Source organism: Cheilinus undulatus, linkage group 20 (genome assembly GCF_018320785.1).
Source record: "Cheilinus undulatus linkage group 20, ASM1832078v1, whole genome shotgun sequence".
Classification (NCBI taxonomy): Eukaryota; Metazoa; Chordata; class Actinopteri; order Labriformes; family Labridae; genus Cheilinus; species Cheilinus undulatus.
Genome location: NC_054884.1, coordinates 27,518,009 through 27,536,990, shown reverse-complemented (window position 1 = coordinate 27,536,990; position 18,982 = coordinate 27,518,009). Strand labels below are relative to the sequence as shown.

The following is an 18,982-nucleotide window of genomic DNA, read 5'->3' as shown; positions in this document are numbered from 1 at the left end:
GATACAGTTCCTGTTATTTACCTCCCCTCTGAATTACAGCCGTCCCTGTTAGTCTAAACCCTTCCACCAAAGTCAGCCCTCACAACACGAGCAGACAAGAAGCACTTCGCCCTCGGCTGACAAGATCAGTCACTTACCCCGAGGTCGGCGAAGGGCCCATCGTACAAGGCCAGCTGTGCCACGCGACACCTGTCCCTATTTGCCAGGGTCTGTGGCGTGCTGTAGCCACCCCGTAACGCATTCTCCTCTGCCAGCAGCCCCTCCAGCTCCGGCGTCGCCCCGCCTGTTACCAGCGTCCGGATCAAGGTGAGGATATTATCATTGAAGTATGTCTGGTAGAATAAAGGAAGGGAGAGAGTAAATTCTTAAGAACCCCCCCAAAAAAGTCACAACTGAACCTTTTCAAAGTGCCAGCCTGGTTGAAATTGCCTTCTAACCCTGCTGTTGCTTCATGTTATTGGAAAGACAAGAGAATCCAATTACTGCAGGTTACTTTCACTCACATTTGACAGAGAAACAGGAAGTCCCTGTGCTCATTCTTGCTGTTCAGGCATTTATTACAGAGACGAGTATGTTTGGAGATAAATGTGAATTAAGCCTTTAAGTTGCCTTTATTCCATCAAGTTATCTTTGTTAATTCCATGCTGTTGCTGCCTTCTTAATTTGAATAAAAAGCAAACGTCTGGCCCTTTTCCTCTCACTACAGTCTCTTGTCTCCCCCTGCTTGTACAGCACAGTGACATCTCCCTCAGCTGCTGACAGCACTATTGACTAAAATGATGGATGAGGGCTGTCCATTAGGTAGCATTACCTTTGTCTAGACCAGAGCGCACTTGAAGGCAGCTTTGTTCTAACCTCACTCAAACTGAAAGGCAGACAAGTGAAGCCATCACACCAGGTACAAGTTCCAGTCTTGTTGTCTATTGTTTCAATGTTTATAGAAAGAAGGAGGGAGAATAATGGGTATTCTACCATCTGTTTTCATATCAAAAGACAAGATTTATGAGATGATTTAGACAGATACACCACTGTAACAAATCCTCTCTCATAAGCTAATTCTGTCAGTAAACTGAATTGATTCTGACTTACAGCACTCATTAAGGAATCCAGCACGCTGACTGCGAAGGCAGTCCCACAGGCAAAAGGCTGAGTGAGGTATAACTCGGTGTCTGGGTCGTCGTCATCATCTTGGTCCAAGAATTGAACATTTGAGTCGTTCACTATGGATAGAAACAAGCAGACATATATGTGGCATATTTTACATTTTTTACATTTGATTTCTGAAAAGCAGATCACAGGGAATTATGTGATTATATAAGCATGGATTGTGTGCTGAAGCATTCATCAGGCAAGTGCTCGATTTAGGTGAAAAAGAGGACACAAAGGTATCATGCTGCAGATATGGACTGTTTTAGAATTCTATGTATGGTTTCTTAAGTTTTCATTGAAGAGTAACTAAACCCCAGAGTTTCAGTTGAGGTGCATCTACCCTGGAATTTTAAACAAAATATGCTTTTAGGATGCCACAGAAAGGGCTGGGGAGGGGAGTCTGTGCCGCTGTTTAGACTTGATTATGGGTCACATGTCATAACCATTCAAAGTCGACTTACCCCGAGCTAGGTGAGTGTAAAACAATATATAGACATGAAGTAGACACAAGTTTGTATGCTGTTGACTAGGTAAGCATGCAGCTAGATGGCAGAACAGTTATATTTAGATAAATTAGCTGGTGCAAGATTTATGAGTCAGTTAAACTAATCATTTAAAAACAAAATACAGGCCTAAAATCTTAGTCGGATGCTCTTTAAAACTGTAATAAACCCGCCCCCCCCATTAGTAGCTTTGATTATTGTCAGCCACTCTCTACTGGGCATAAATATGAGAAACTTTGCAGTTAGCATGTCGTAGGAACAGCATAGTATTAAAGGGTTTTGAACTAGAAATGAAAATAAAGTTGTACGTAGGCCGTCAAATGTTATACTCACATAGAACCACTCAACCCAATTAATGTGTAACCACTAGAGCTGTCAAGATGAATCGCTTTAATCACAATTAATAACAATCTAGTAACAATCTTAGTGCACTTCATGTTTTTTTTATCGCGATAAATTGCATGCTTTTTTTTTGGGTCCCTTTTAACAAATTTTGGTTAAGCCACTGTAGCATCTCCATGTAGCCACAGTGGTACAAAATAAGCCCGCTACTGCTCCTTAATGTGTTATTAAACGATTACCTTTTAACAGTTCACTTATTTCTTTTTTGATCCATCACAAGTTCCCTTTTCCTTAGCTAAGTTCATATTAAAGTCTTCAATCATATGAAGCAGGTCTGTATCTAAACTGTACGTTGATGACCTTCAGTTTAAGACAGCAGATAAATCCAAAAATTACATAAAAACGAAATGGCAAAATAGTGGAAATTTAGACGAGATAAAAAGGATGTTTAATCGCGATTACCTATTGTGATCCTTAGATTAATCGTGACTCAAAGTTGTAATCTTTTGACATCCCTAGTAACCACTATAATCATGATAATAATCTGCAAAGAGGAACCAAAGCTGGCAGAGCTAGTTGCTCACTTTAGCTGCACCCTACTGAGCATAACAGCCTAACATCATATACCCACTGACACAATGACCCTGTTTTATATTTGGCTAATTTCTAGGCATTTTCTCCACTTAAGACTAGTTTGTTCAACACAATTTTATTCACCTTTAGCTGGATACAAAAGCGATTTATTCTCAATCTCTGTCAACTACACTACATGTGTCACAATCCTAGAGTGTCACAGTGATGTCTCTGATTGTTTAATCCCAGCTTTACATTTGAAACTTAAGCATCTGCTGATTTTAGGTAATTAATGGTCATTTTTGCCAGAAGATGGTTTAAATAAGAATACAATGCTATACTGTCATGTAAAAGGCAAAAGTTTGTATGTTATCAACCTGTTTTGTTTATTAACTTTAACTTTTTCTTTTTTTTTCTTCTTTTTTTTTTTTCACTATTTCAGTCAACAGCGCTTTATTACCCATAATCCTAGACGGTCACGGCAACAGAACTGACACTGACAATAGACGATTTAAATCGGGAAATGAAGATTATCAACCCCGTTTTAAGTAAGAATAGTTTATTTGCAATCAGCGTCTACAATCTTAGAGTGTCACAGGAATGTCTCTGATTGGTGGAGCTGCAAAGTTTGGCAGTAGACTGCTACAAGGGTCAGGTAAAAAGTGGGAAGTAGCTGTGCAGCTCTGTGGTGATGAGAAATGGCACCACTTGGTACCAGATCAGCCAGTAGAAATTTAAAACACTAAGTTGCATTCGATTTTTTCAACCTTTAAGATTTGGACCCTAACTGGTCAACAGTACATCAAACATAGGTCTTTTGTGAAAAAAGTGGTCTGAGGGTTTAGTTACTCTTTGTTTGTTCATTATTTGGACAAACTGTGGTTTCTTTAAAGCAAAAACATCTGTTTTTTGTGTAAACTCGCCTCTACCACATTCCATATCCAGGCCAATCATGCACACTTATGACAGCATGCATATTGTCAAAGCTTCAGGCTTTGATTCAGAGTCGTCCTGCAGTCAATATCAGCAAAACCAATATGCCATTGTTTGTCTTGTGAAACCAAGACAGAACTTGCAATTACTTGCACTTGCATGTCAAAACAAATGAAAGTATCTCATTGCCCTGAAACTGTCTTTGAAGACGTCTTTGAGCACAACACATGCAGTAGCTGGAAAGAAGTAATGATGTAAAATTTAGTTGGAGAACTGCTTCTTCTGTGAGGACAGAAATAAAACGTCAGTCATACAGACAGGGCCGAGATGAAAAGAAGGGCACGGGCCAGAGAATGTGATCCGACAGAAGATGCTATGAAAACAGCCACAAGGACTTCTGAGGGATCAAAGGCCTTGTAATTCTTGGAAAAATAAAAGGGGAGAAAAAATTTTTGCTTTGAGATAAGGGGAGCCAAAACAAGACAGGCAATTTCAACCAGAACCGAGGGTAAAATGTGCTCAAAGTGATGCCATGGGAATGGACTGAGCCTCTTGTGCCGCAAGAGAAATCAAAAGAAAAAAAGCTGATATGGAGGCAGCAGCAGTTACAACACTGCAGTACAGGACAGAGGCACTTCTTACCCAGCTCTGTTATCATTTGTATGCTGGTCCCACTGCTTTTATCCTGACTGAATGAAATCACAGGCAGTTTTTTGCCTGGCTTTGCTAATGGTGCTAGACAAGTGTTGAGGGGAGAAACAGTTACTGGAGCATGTCAACAAGGGATAAAAAAAAACACACAAAAACTGCACTTTTAGCACGGTTAATCAAGTGTTGACAGCCTCTAATTGCAGATATTATGTTTTCTGATCTGTTAACAAGTACTTAGCTGAGAAAACATGCATCTGTAGAGCCAGAAGATCAATCATCTGACACAATTATACAGCAGCGAGCATACCCAGTTCTGTTATGATGGGAATATTTGCTCCAGTGGTGACAGAAGTCTGCCGCACTAATCCGTGGACTGGGCTGTTTTCAGGAGAGGATCTATCCATGCCTGGTGGTGTGAAGCCTAAATGGACAGACAGAAAACATACAACACATCTGTTAATGCAATATTCAAAACTTCTTCATAGGCTACGAACAGGAAAATCAGCAGAACTAGTACGTCGAGGCTATTTCATCCATTCTTGGCTAACGCTAGAGCAGAAAGCTGCTGAGTGCGATTCTCCAGTTTCCTTGTCAAAGTCCAGTATTAAGCGTATATATTATAGATGCGACATACAGCTCATTTTGTTTCACTTAGATTGTATGTGCACAGAGACGGAAACCTTTTACACACATAAGCAAAAAAAAAGCATGTACTGTACAGAGCTATGAAATAGAAAATAAGTGACGCAAGATTGAATTCAAATTGACTTGACATTTTCTTGCTTTCCTCAGACTGACAAGTAAGCACATTAAATCAGTGATGCTGTATGTATTATACATAGACCCTGTTTTGACATCCATCACTTGCTGCTGACTCAGGCAAATAGGAGGTCATACATGTATTAGAGAAATAATGAAATTGCCGTGTTTTTTCCTCCCCTCATCTCGGGTCAAGAGGTTTCTAAAAGCATGTCTATCAGAGCTAAAGAATGAGCATTATTGAAGGCCGTATCAGGCTAACTGAGTGCTTCGGTGGCTGTTTGAAAGCTGTGACATGCGTACTCATAAATAATACACATATCTGTGACAAAGTAGTCCCATTCTCTGAAAGACAAAATATCAGGTAGGACTTCTGTGCCAGCCCTGTGCTTGTTGCAACCAATTAGCTTTGTGAAGAAACTAGTTGTTACAGTAACCTGAGGAATAGTCAGTAAGGTTTAGTGTCAAACGCAGTGACACCAGGTCAGCCAGGCAGCACCTAGTGAGGGATATTCTGTGTGCCAGCACCCTGTCCCTCCCAGGCGGTGCAGTGAACTATGATAGGGCGCCCCTTACCTTGGGAATTAGCCTGCAAGACCCCGATGCTGTCGTCAAACTGCATGGATTTGATGTTGAGTGACGCCAAGATGCATTCTTTGTCCTGCAGTGATGCATCGTCAATATTGTTCTGATTGGCTGACAGGATGACACACATGTCGCAGAGGTTGATGTTGACAGCCCTCAGATCTGCCCGGCTCAACGGTGTGCCCTTTGAGAGGAAGTGAAGGGGAGAATTCGTTATCTCACCTTTGAGATACAAGAGGTAAACAAAAACACAACAACTTTAATACTGTAGTTATTATCCTTGGACCTGATGTCAGAGCTGTGTCATACACAAAAATGTTGACTGTTTAATGATTTAATTCAATCAGCAGCCAGTTTTATTGCTACCTGGATAAGGTCATTTGCTATGTGCTGTTCAGTGCAGAATTCTAAATCTGCAGGGAGGTAAATGTTTAGTCAACAAATGCACAGTATGACATCAGCAATCACCAGTTTTCACACCCTACTTTCCTGTTTGACACTCTAAGGGATCTATTTACTCTTGCTTGAATTTTCTCTACACTAGCTCCTTAAGTTGCCCAATAAAACCATTAAAATGTCAATGATATCCCTGACATGAATAGCCAACACTATTCATGTCTAGGATATTACTGACACACTGAAGTAAACTGTGCTTTGATAAAGTGGTGGTTCTTAAAACCTGGTAACGTGGTAGCATTTTATCTCATCTGCTTCCATCATCACTAAGTCTGTGGTATTTTTAAATGAGGATTTGTCCACACGGAGGCGGGTATTTTTAAATTCAAGTTTTACTATGCATTTTGGCCTTTTGTAGGCATGTAAACAGCATTTTAGGTCACTGAAAACACACTTTCTTTAAAAATCCCTCCAGATTTTCTGAAACTCCACCTACATGTGGATGTGGAAAACACAGATTTGGTCTTGTAACATCACACTGTGATCTGGTTTCTTCCCTGTCTGGACTATGGAGGTCACTGCTGATTTAACTCTAAAGACACAAACCCCACTGCAAACATTAGAACATCAGCGCCTCTGGACAAGACCTGGTTCTGACTGGGGTGACAAAAAAATTTCCCCTGAAGGACACTGTCTCTGAGCTGGACTTATAGAAATAAACAAAGAAATTCTCATTGAATACCACTACTGTTGACATGGCATGCTCTTTACTGCATGGGTGCATATTCATGTGGAAGATGTTTCTGAGAATACAGTATACGTGGACGGGATAATTTTTGAAAACAGAGAAGGAAAACCTTAACTAAGGTCTGTGGCACTTGTTAGCTTAAGACATTTTTGTTTTTTGTTTTTTTTCTTTCTTTTTGACGTTTACTGGTGATGGAATCACACACACTGTGGGACCAATTGGGTTTAAGTGTCTTGGCCAAGGACACGTCCATATTTGACTGCAGGAGCTGGGTATTGAACCCTTGACCTTCTGAATAAAGGATGACAGCTCCTACCTACTGAGCTGCAGTAGCCCCATGGTAAAACTCATCTAAAAGAATTCAACCAAACTCCATTCAAAACCCATGCAATTTTAAAGTTGTTCTCTCCTCCTTTTAAGGGCAGACTTGGCAAAGCTTGACTTTTTACTTTTTTATTAATCTTTGGTGACTTATAGCACTGAAGAAAGCTTGGCTAAAACTGCAGTGTTACACTCATAGTTTCCTGTGGAACTGAGACACAACAGATTAACAACACCACTTAGGGGTAAGAGAAATGACAGCCTTTGCATAGCAGACATAAATGCCATACTGAAAAGGGAATCTCATCTGGAAGGTTTTAATGCTAAAGAAAGAAATATTCTTGCTGTTCCCAGAGGCATGAGGCTGCCGAAGGGTTCCAAGATTGGTAATGTTATGATAACCAACAGTCACTGCAATGATCTTAAGGCTCTTATTATGCAGAGTTAATTAATGACAAACAAAGTTTTATTTGTAAAGATGACCAAAAATGACACCAGATCTCAATACAATGGCTAAAGATCAATCTGGGCTGCCAAAGAACCTAATTTACCAAACCTACCATCTACACAACCATTTAAATATTTGACCTTACTGTACTTACCGGTAAAATGGAGACTTTTGGAAAATTGTGAAGAGTCTCCCACTCTCGCTTGAAATACTCGAGGGAGCCGACAAACACGATGTGCTTCAGCTCGTGGTAGTGGAAGTTGCTCGCTCTTAGAGGCATGACAAAGTTTCTCAGACCGATCAATGCTGATTTCGCATCTCCAAATATGCAAACGACCACATGACCACTCAGAACTGTCATGGCAGCCTCACTGCGGGTCTGAAAGGGAAAAGAAGGATAGAAAAATTATGTTTAGAACATAAATGTGGCATAATGGACTGCCTTTTCTAGAAATTGTTGGTGCAATTTGTCTTCCCACGTCAGCTCATTCGTTGAAATATATCACACGGTTCATGACTGCAGTAGACTATGAACCTAATTTGAAAAATGGCATATGTATTAGTACAAGAAATGCTCTATGTACAGGGCCCCCATATAGCAAATGACATGTCAAACAGCTCATTACAGAGTGTTTAAGTGCCCTGTCAGCCTCTGATGGTGCTTTGTGACATGACACATCTGTCACTGGGGGAGAGGAGTGTCGGGGACAAATGACGTGTGCCGAGTAAAAGAGCAGAACTCACCAAAATGACCTTCTCGATGTCTCTGGACGGGCACCAGTGAAACATCCCTGTGGAGTCGTATTTCTTTATGCTCTCGTCCATGCTTTCAATCTGCTCGTTGCCTGGGACGAGGAGCGGGTCGTGTCTAATCAAACAAAGAGACAAGAGGGAGGACATAAAGGAAGTCATCAGACTTCACAGACACTGTAAATGAGGAGTTAGGGAACTAGTTTTGGCCTTTTACCAATAAAGAAGAATTAAACTCAATAAAAACCTGAATATATAATCACAGACAGGCATTAATAATGTAATGTTACACAGAACCTATCCAAGGGAAAAAAACTTTGACTAGGTATGTGAAGGTTAAAACAAGATAATGAGCAATAATAATAAAATAACTACAATCAAGGAGAAAAATTAGAGAAATAAGAATATAAATATTCATTTTTAGACCAGCATATGTAGGGATCTTCAGACCAATCAGTTATACTTTAAAGTTGCTTTCTTCCTTTTTTCCATCTGTGCTCATTCCTGTCAGAGGCCATCTGCAGAAACGCCAATAAAACTGCCATGTCATCAAGCGGAGTGACATATGCAGCGGCAGCCAGGCGGAAGGAGATGGCAGCAACACACTGCGTTGACTGGCATGAGCACGGAGATGCAATTACGCCCCCTTACCGCATACAGCTTTTGACGTAGTGTGCTGCGTGGTAAAAGCTTTAACAGACCAGACTTTAAATATTTCAGCAATTTGCCCAATCATATTTGCTTTTCAAAGTGAAGGGTATAAATGTTTAAACATGACTACATAAACTAATTTTACAGAGCACTGAGGTGAGCTTCATCCTCCACAATGCTGACCACTGGAGTCATGTCCTGACATGAATACCTGTGGTTGTGATGCATCAAAACACCATCGTATGATGCTTAGACAGAGTTTCTTCAAATATAACAAAAGATAAAGATAATAAACTTACAAAAATTACCCCAAATAAACAAAGACTACTTTTGTTTGATATCTTTATATGATAATATGAAGTTCCAGACCAGTACTTATCATATAGAGACAATATTCGTATATCTATTATCTTTTTAATGTCATTTTAAGCCCACTTTTCTGTCAAATGTGTCAAGCTTTTACACGTATGGCACTTTAAGCTCCACAACTATTGTCCCCTGTTGATGAAAAGCATCAGTTAATGTATTCAGTATAATTTATAACATTTGTCTTGCTTTTCCTCTAATAATTCCAACCTCAAGAAGGGTTTTTTGCCATCCCAGCATGCTTTGCAAGAAAACTAGAGCACAGGCTTTGCACAATGTAAGTAACACATTTTTTTACATGCTTTACAGCATCAAATGTGGACTATATTTTTAAAATCATGAAACATTAATTACTAGAGATATAATTGGAGAGAAATGACCCATTTTTTTTCCTTTATTGAGATACAGTCCCCCCCAAAATCAGTATTTGTGTACAGTAAATTAGGGCTGTTAGCATTTATGCTTTAATCAGGATGTGATTATGGCAAAACATTTGGAAATTATTATTTTTTAAGTAATTGCATGATTTTCTCTCAGTCTTTAATGTTCCCTTATTTACTTTCAATCCATGACATGTTCTTTTTCCCATGGTTAAGTTTGTGTTATAATCTTTGATCTATACCTTAAGTTCCTTCCTTTCTTTCAAAATAAAAGCAGGTCGGTATCCAAACAGGAAGTAATGTACCCTTAGTTTGAGACAGTTCAAAATGGGATGGAAAATAGTGGAGAATTATCCAGTTAACTTTAAAAAATTCAGAGATTAATTCCACTTTTGTTTAGCAGCCCTATAATAAAGTATTATTATAGGAAACAAACAAACAAAAAAAAAACAAAATGTCAGCATAAGAAAAAAAAAATTCAAGCTAGCTAGCCACCAACTGTGCTAAAGCTACGGAAGCCTTGAGCTACCATACAGAATCTCCCTGGCACTACAACACCCTTTATCAGTCTGGTGTTATAGCTGATGATGTTTTCATCTTAAACTCAGACAAAAGCCTTGTGTCTCTGTTTAAAATCCTTTTAAATACTTAAAGTCATCTCCCCTCTCTAATCCGTCTGAGTACTTTAAAAGAATGCTGCTTTAAGTAACGTGTTAAGTATGCATGAAAGTGTCAGACGAAACTCTCATCCCTCGGGCTCAGAGAGACTGAAGCCAAAAAAGCCCGCCTTGGGCTCATATACCCCTAGGCAAGACCTGGATGTCCTTTCAAGAGAGGAAGTGGTTAGGGAAGGAAAACCGTCCTTTCTGCCACTTTCAACCTCTCACAGTCTCATCTGTCAAAGTCATTCTAATATGAAGGGCACATGTTCAAGGATGTTATGGAAAATAATATTGATAGGACAACACACTGACTCTAGTTGCTTTCTATCAATTTGGTGAAAAAGTTCAATTTCACTGTGATGTGCAACTGCCTAAATAACTTTTCATTATGTCTAAGAATCAACTGATGTCATGACAAAAAGTCTTGATGTCATGAAAATAATGAAAATGACCACATAAAATGTGCAAATATTCACTATAATTTTTGATTAGATAAGACCCAATGAACCCCATTATTAGCATATTTTAAACAATTTCAATGAGAGTCTTGTGCAAGATGGGTATGTTCTATATGTGTGGGTTGTGTGGTCATGTGATCATATCGTATATTAAAAGGTCAAGCTAAGAAAATATTGTTTTAAAACTATAGAAATGTAATCCTTTAAGTCCCTCTTGTGCAAAGGCATATTAAGGCTACCTTTAAATATAAAAAAAATCAAACAGTAGCCATTAATTCTTGGGGGGGTTTATTTAGTTATAATTATAAAAAGAAAAACTCGAGGTTGAATAGCTGTAAAATATGACTTAATGAACTAAAAAATGTGAAATTTACTAAGTATGATATTATTGCTTGGATTAGAGTCATCGCCTGGATACTGTTTGTGTGTTGTTTTGTTCTGAATAGCCCCAGGTAACACCACGTCTCTTTCAAGACTGGATTAAAATGAAAATGTGAAGACTCTGAGTTAAAATCATGAGTATTTCCTCATTACTTCATCTCTGGAAAAAGTTAAATTTGATTAGGTTTATCATCTGGTATGATTTTCTTCCATGCAATAGGCTATTTTAAACATAATAATTGCAAAAATTCTAAGTTTTGGTTGTTGTAAAATTTTTTACTCAAAAATCCCCAAATTATGAGTTTGGTTTCTCTTAGGTGTAAGACCTCATATTCTCACATTTCTTTATTTTTGTCTTTAGAATAAAGGGATCTTCTTTTTCATTGAACAAAGTGGTCCTTATATAAAAAATAATTAAAAAATAGTCATAAAAATAAATAAGTAAAAATTAAAATCAAAATTATGGGAAAAAGACATAATTATGGAATAAAAAAATCAAATCTGTGAGATGAGCTGAAATGATGATATATAGGGACATATTTATGAAATATAGAAGTCAAAATTATGAAAAATAGTCATTTTCATGAGATAAAGTTTTAAATTTGAATTAAAAAGACATTAAAAGATAAATTATACTTTAATTAGCTTATAATTATGACACACTAGCTTATAATTTCATCTTCTCATAATTTGTTTTTTTCATCTTAGAATTCTTACTTTTTATCTTGTAACAATCGCTTTTTATTCTTTTATTTTGACTTATCTCACAATTTTGATGTTTTATGACAGTTACTTTGTTTTATATTTGACTTTTTGTCTCACGATTTTGACTTTTGAGTTTTTATCTCATATTTCAACTTTTTATCTAAAAAAATGACTATTTCATATTTTGACTTTATATCACACAATTTTGTTTTTTATTTCATAATTTCAACTGTATATATCATAAATTTGACTTTTTATCTCATAATTTCAATTGCAATTTATTTTGTGATAAATTCCTCCTGTTCATATTTTTTGTTTTTTAAAAGTGGCAGGAATGCGTTTCTATATCTTAGTGTGTCATTGTACTTTGATTATATGGTTAAAAAAGGTCATTTAAAATTAATTTAAAGGTCGACATTTAGCTAAATCACTCTGTACTTCATAGGTCTAGTGGTTGGTCATAATTTAATAGAGATCAGCAGATAAAACAGGTGATGGTCTCTTAAATGTCAAAGTTTTAAAGAAGGATTTTCATAAGAAAATGGCAATGATCTTGCCAAACTCTTCTTTTGCTTCACATCACAAGGTTTCTGCAGGAGTCTGAAAGTGAAGTTCTAATAAGAGTGAAAGCATTTAGAGGTTTTACACCTCAGCTAAATATTTCATCAGAAGTCGAATGTTTCAGCACTCACTCAGTGGAGCCGCTGTCACTTCAGTTTGTCCTTGTGGAGATGACTGGTGAGGCAGAGCTCTGCCAGGATAGCTATCGCTCACTGTCAGCCATGACGTCCTGTCACTATCCCGCACTGCCAATTGCCTCAGCAGTGCAGTAGCAGACATGACGTGTGTGTCACGGCGTGGTCCGATGTGACAGAACGCGTTGTGACATCCCACAATTAGATGTGTCTTATGACCCATCAAGGAGCCTGTGGAAGTGGTGTTAATTTCAGTGAGGTCGTCTTTGCAAAGTTCCAGACAGGATGCTGTGGTTTGATGATGCATGTGGAAACAGGAGACAGTTCTGCCTCCACAGCTGATCACTTTCTTCTCTTTGTGCGGTTTGTTTCATTACACCGCGCTGAGGCGTCTGTGAGTGTCACTTCTGTAAGCACACTTCTGAACATTCAGAATGATCTGCAGCGTAATTCGCCGCTTTAGTGCAAAGATGACACGTCTGACAAGACTTCACACGTCATGACCGCAACACATAAAGCCAGGTGTCTACTAGAGGAGTGTAATGACAGTCAAGAGAGACATAAAGTAGAAGCTAAACATGCACATTATGTAAATTTTCTATTTCAGCATCGCTGCACTAGCTTACTCTCAACACAGCACAAGTCGTGAGGACAGGCAAAGTCTTTGAAAATCCTTCCCATCATGCAAACTGACAAAAGCTTGCTCTTCAAAACTCACAGCCAATCTGTTGATCATTACTTATTTACACAGGCCTTGAGGCTGCAGGTCCTGTAAAAACACATTTGATATAGTATACACCAAGATGTTTTCTTCTCCGCTTGTTGCAATGAAGTATCCCTTAGGCTACCACAGCAAATCCCTCCCCACTGCGCCTGCAGCAGACCAAATAACACATCCACCTGTATAGTACAGCGTATTAGCATGACAAGTAGATGGATTGGTGTTGTTGGCCGATATTTAGCTGATGGCTACGGCTTTAGAAAAGCCTGGTTTTGTTACCCGAGAGTCTAAAAAGCACCTGGAGCGATTCAACTTTGACATCACTTTGAACCGAATCAAACAATCAAACGAGGGCAAACACCCACCTGAAAAAACAGAGGCTACTGATCAAAGAATAATGATAATCATCTGTATAAATACTTCTTTTTGATGTACAACCTAGATTTTTTAACCACTTAAATATATTGTGTCCTAGAACAAAGAGACATTTTTAATTTAATTCAAAAATGTCAAAAGTAGCAGCTTTATTAGCAACATGAACATGAAGCCATCTGTCAGGTTTGATTTCATTCCATCCATACTATTCCACTTTGTATACGTCAAGCCGCAGGACTTCCCAGTTGTCCTGTTTCCATATAACAGGGCACTTAATGACAATGACTATTACTATTATCATCCCTGTAATGGCCTCTTGTTGAATAACAGTGTTATCTCCAGTCAAAATCAATAAGTGCTGCTTTAATTCTAAGGGACAAGATAAAAGCAAGGTAGCATTTGAATTCACCTCTCATTGTGATGATACATATCATCTGTGGCCTTACGTGCTGAGAAGAACTCAGAGGGTTCCTACAATAGATGAATAGCCTTGGGCTATCTTTCCTTTAGAGCCTCTCTGACAGCCTGGTGCTGTCATTAGTGCCAGGCCTGTTTAAGAGCTGCAGTCTGTGGGTGTCACATGAAACCTTGTGGCAGAGAGCGCCTCTTCTGCAAGTCCAACATGTAAGCGCTAAAAACAGGCACACGTTATTTTTTACTCTAAAGATGTTTTCTGCACGATTTAGCCTAAACAGACTTTTTAGGGTAATGCGGTATTGATATTTGAGAGTTTAAGAAATAAGGAAATAATATGCATGCATGTCTTTGTTTACAGTTTGTATTAAATGCTGCACTGATCAGTATTTTAGTATCAACAAGACGTCACTTCTGGTGATGATTATCGGCTAACAAAGCTGTTAAACTCATTTCTGTTCAGCATTTTAGCATCTTTTCGATCTTGTTTTGGTTTTTCAGTGTCCTTGTTGACCGCCATACAGTAGTGAGAGCATGCCAGAGTGACTGTTAGGACATTAGCTCAGTGTTTGTTAAGGGCAAAGCCTTTCAAAATAAAAGTTAGAAGCTAATTGGACAAAGGCTCTGTCTGTCAAATTCAATACAGGCCAATCAGAGCAACGTAGTAGGCGTGTGCTGCCCCAGGGAGTAAACTCACTGGACCATTCTCATTCTTCACTATCACCAGAGCACGTTGGTAAATCAAACTTTCATTGAAGCAGATTGAGAGAAGAGCAAAAACATCTTTTCTACCAAGAAATGATATCAGTAAAGAAATGTTGCCCAGCTCTGTCAAAGCTACCCTTATAGCCACATTAGCGCTTATCTTTTCACTGGCCGCCATTGTTTACAGGCTTGCAGTAGCTTCATTTTAACCATGCCAGTAGCTGCTGCCTCTTTCTCCTCCTGATTGAGCTGGTCATTCTTTGACCAGGAACAAGCATTTCAACTTACTTTGCAAAGTGGATCAACATTCACTCAACAGTCAGTGATTAGGCAACAACAGCTGATCTGTGTGATGAGAGTTGATGTGCATGCCTAAGGATTCCAAATTAATAGAGTGCAGAATAACATCCACAGCATCAACTTAGGTGACTTTCTTACCTTTATACAATTTGTACATTGTAGGACTTATTGTCCTCTGTAATGATCAACAGTGTATTTTTTGTACTTCGTCGTGTCAGCTGTGGTCTTGTCGGGTGTCTGCCTTTGTTTAGGGACTTTTATGCATGTTTTGTGTCAGCATTATGTGGGACTATAGATGGAAAGTAGCGACTTGCTAAATTTGGTGCAACTATGTTTTCATTTACTTTGTATGAATGATCAATGGCATTGCACACTGTCCCTTGGTAAATAAATAAACTAAACTGCACAAAAACTGTTATAAATGTGGATACACATAGACAACGTTACCTGCAGGATGCAATGGGCAAGGCATTACATTTTGGTAGGAACTTTAGAAATGAAAAGTCATTATTTGTTTTCATTGCTGAAATGGCTGTAAATTCAAGTACATTTCAGATTTCACTTATCATGTGTGAATGCACTGCACCAAACACTGAGGCCAGAGGGTAATTCACAAGTACTAAAGGTCCCCGGGTAATACTAATCCTGTACGAATAGTGCTCTGGAATTCATTTAGTTAAGTCACAGAAACAGAGTTTTAAATGTATTCAATCATTGCTCAATGCTGTGTGGATTATTTACTAAAAGAAAGCAAAAGTGTAATTCTTACTGCTTGCTGTCTATCTTAAAATTGGCTACAAAATGATTCAATAATAGCTTTCAGAATTAGTAATTACAGAATTTAATATCCTACAGTGTAGGAAACAGTTTAGCAAACACATGCCAGTGCTCAGGGGACATGAACATTTCAAAAACGAAATAAAGCAGAAATATCACTGTTGTTGGTTTCCTACCTCATTATCTTGGGCGAGGAGTTTGGTGAATTTCTCATGCCTCCGTTGCGTTGCTTTTTTTTAGGTGATAGTGCCAACTGTTGGTCCTCTTCAACTGCGATGAAAGAAAGCAATATTAATTAAAAGAGGGCAAGAGGGAAGGGCATCAGTAACAATAAAAGAACAACACGGCACAAATAGAGGTCAGTGAATTCAAGGTGATAATCGTTTCAGACACACAGAATGGGAAGAGTTGGATGAGCACAATGAAACAGACAAGACAGTTAAATAGAAACTATTTGTACAGAGAGACAACAGGATACATGAGCACAGCTTTTTCTAGATTGTAAATAACGATGCAAACGTGCAGCGGCTCCATTATCAACCATCATGCTTACTGATTTAGCCTAATCTGTTAATTACAACTCCTTTGATTCACATGCCAACAAGTTTATGATTTAGTTATACATCATCATGTACATATACCCTCATTTAATCTATTATTCTTAAACATCTGCCATCAGACTTGTAATAAGGCGGATTTTGTGCCAATAATGAATCCTGTAGAGATTGCTAGTCATTATTCTTAGGTGCTCAAATACTCAGCTCAGTCCTTGAGCCAGAGGGATTTATGCACTCCTTTGATGCCTCTTAGACTCTGTCTTTTTTCACAAAACAAATACACTTAAAAGGAAAAAATTACAAGTTTTACCCTGGAGTGACTAATCAGGTTGCTAATATCTGAGCAGATGAGAAAAGGCCACTCTGTTGCAGTGGTTGGTAAAGAAAACAAAAGCAGCAAGATATGTGCTTAAGCTAATCACATTTTAACAGCTTTTGTTATTAGTAGGAGTGTTGGAAATATGCTTTATTATCTTACAACAATGATTCATGTGGTCCTTTTTAACAAGGAAAGTAATACATTTAGAGATAAAGTCAAAAGAGTCATGTTAAACCCAGGTTTTCAAATGCTGCTAGCTTGTCAAAGAGTGACACCATAATGGAAATTGTTGAGGTTCGGGGGCTTCCAGTGGAGAGGAGATGCTCCAGCATACTGGCCCTTCACATCTTGCGTGGCCTGTTCAATATTTAATGTCTCACAGCTGACAGCTGCACACACTGGGTCATTAGTAAGGAATGCTACACATGCAACCACTCCAGCCTGGCAAGCACATGCTCTGGTTGTGCTGTTGTTGAGTACAGGCCTGCCAAACACGCCAAGAGGGAGGGGGGATGGGGCGGGAGGTTGGCCCTTACAGTGCCTGTGGCTGAGTTTGGTGTTATTGGAGTGACTGGGGTGGTATCTGTATTTCATGGGGAGGCTACGTGCCCGCTGGAGCCGGCTAGCCTCTTCTGCCGCCACTGGTAGCCGCCCCACCTGGCCTGGGTCCTTGGAGCCCATGAAAGTCAGTCTCAGGGAAGGGGGCACAGCAGGGGACAGCAGGCTTCCTTTACGGTTGTTTACCAGTGGGATGGACACAGCAGCAACGGTGTGAGAGGTGGAGTTGTGGTTCAGTTTAGCTGACTTGTATTGATAAGCTGATGACTGGATAAAGGGGCCGTCGTTAACTGCTAAATAAAGACGAGTCAAAATCAGGACCTAATCATTGGGAAAAAAGTGATTCAATTTGTTTTTTTTTTTTAAATCAAATTTCACTCATTATCACTAAAAAGGCACATTCCCTTCCTTTCCTGTATGGTACCTAGCTAAGTTGATAGCCTTGATTGTTTGTCTTCAGTGCCTCAGTAATTATACTAGTACTAATAGCCATTACCACCTTAAATATGACTCAGGGTATCAGCTAGATGTCTTGATATCTCAGTGTTAATTATTTCAGACTTGTTGAACTCCATTCTAAGTGAAATGGTCTTCAGTGTTGGAGTTAATTGGCATTGTTGATCCAATCTAGGCTCCACCCACTGTGACTTTAAATCTGGGGGGTCTATGGGCAGTGGTTCATTGTGTTTTAGATGTGTTTAGTTGTGTTTGGATGTTGCCTGTTGTACAGTGATCCTTGCTGGGTTTCCTTTTCTAATGTTTCTGTTTGAGACACATTTGCACCATGCGTGAAGTTATCCACTGAGTTAGAGCCCCCGCCTATGAGTTCAAGAGATCTCTAAAGACGCATAGTGCATCAGTAAGCCTTACTATGAGTTTAAGTCTGCTTTTTTCTTGCCAGAGATTAACCTTGCAACTTGTACTAAAGTGAATTTTAACCAGAGTAACTGTTTGATCATTGGAGTTCAATATTTGTGTACTTTTTTTCTACCACTATCTACGGCAGACCAAGGATGCCAGGACGGAATATGAGCTTAGCTCTGCCAGGTTAGTCAGTTTTAAACAATATGTAAATGAAAAATAAAAACAATTTTCATTTTTTTCCTATTCACACTAGTTTGTACTCTTATAACTGAATTTGTATTGGGAAGGATCAAACATAACCTTAACTTCCTTTGGTACCTTTCTTTGGATACAAGTTTGTTGGATAAGATCACATTTTTGGGGCTCAAAACATTCAAAAATTTGTTTTAAATACTCATCCTTAAGACCTGAATCAAATCATTTCCTTTGAGTGAGTTCTGTAGATTATCCTGAGCGTGTAGGGCAGGGGAGGGCAACTGGCAGCTCAGGGGCCACATGTGGCCCTCCACTTCACTCAGTGCAACCACCAAAGATGATTTTAAATACCAATATTGTTTAGACGTGAAGAAAACATGACCATCTGCCATTAAAACATGAAACAGAAACATTTCTCTTATAATCTTTTATTACTGGTGTATGTTTAGATCTTTGAAAGAAATTAATAGGTACAATTGGCTGTAACTGTTTCTGTAAATATGTCTGCATGTATTGCTAAATACATTTAAAAAATGAATATGCAAGTAGTACTTAAAAAAAAACAATGATCATTTTCACTGCATTGAAAAAGCAGCTTGACATTGGCTTAATTCTGTGTCAGTCTTATTTAATTTATCATCATTTGCACTTGAGTTTAAAAACATTAATGTGGGGATAAATAAATGGCACGAAAGCAACATACTTTTTCTTTCATTAAATTATTAGTAATTAAAATGTGGG

The 18,982-nt window shown here is 38.6% G+C and overlaps 1 protein-coding gene across 12 annotated transcripts in view; it reads right to left on the bottom strand.

The window, feature by feature from the left end:
• Nucleotides 1–18,982, bottom strand: part of LOC121528074 (calcium-activated potassium channel subunit alpha-1-like) — a 142,095-nt gene that overhangs the window by 10,522 nt on the left and 112,591 nt on the right. For 6 of the 12 annotated variants that reach the window (XM_041815210.1, XM_041815212.1, XM_041815214.1 and 3 more), the window contains 8 exons: nucleotides 15,925–16,018; nucleotides 8,153–8,276; nucleotides 7,563–7,787; nucleotides 5,487–5,679; nucleotides 4,459–4,572; nucleotides 4,143–4,235; nucleotides 1,090–1,220; nucleotides 138–332 (listed from right to left, as the gene is read on the bottom strand). In XM_041815210.1, the coding sequence (XP_041671144.1) occupies nucleotides 138–332; nucleotides 1,090–1,220; nucleotides 4,143–4,235; nucleotides 4,459–4,572; nucleotides 5,487–5,679; nucleotides 7,563–7,787; nucleotides 8,153–8,276; nucleotides 15,925–16,018 (1,169 nt within the window). The remainder of the gene's footprint in view (nucleotides 1–137; nucleotides 333–1,089; nucleotides 1,221–4,142; nucleotides 4,236–4,458; nucleotides 4,573–5,486; nucleotides 5,680–7,562; nucleotides 7,788–8,152; nucleotides 8,277–15,924; nucleotides 16,019–18,982) is intronic. The other 6 variants (XM_041815215.1, XM_041815216.1, XM_041815217.1 and 3 more) reach the window with 1 other exon arrangement.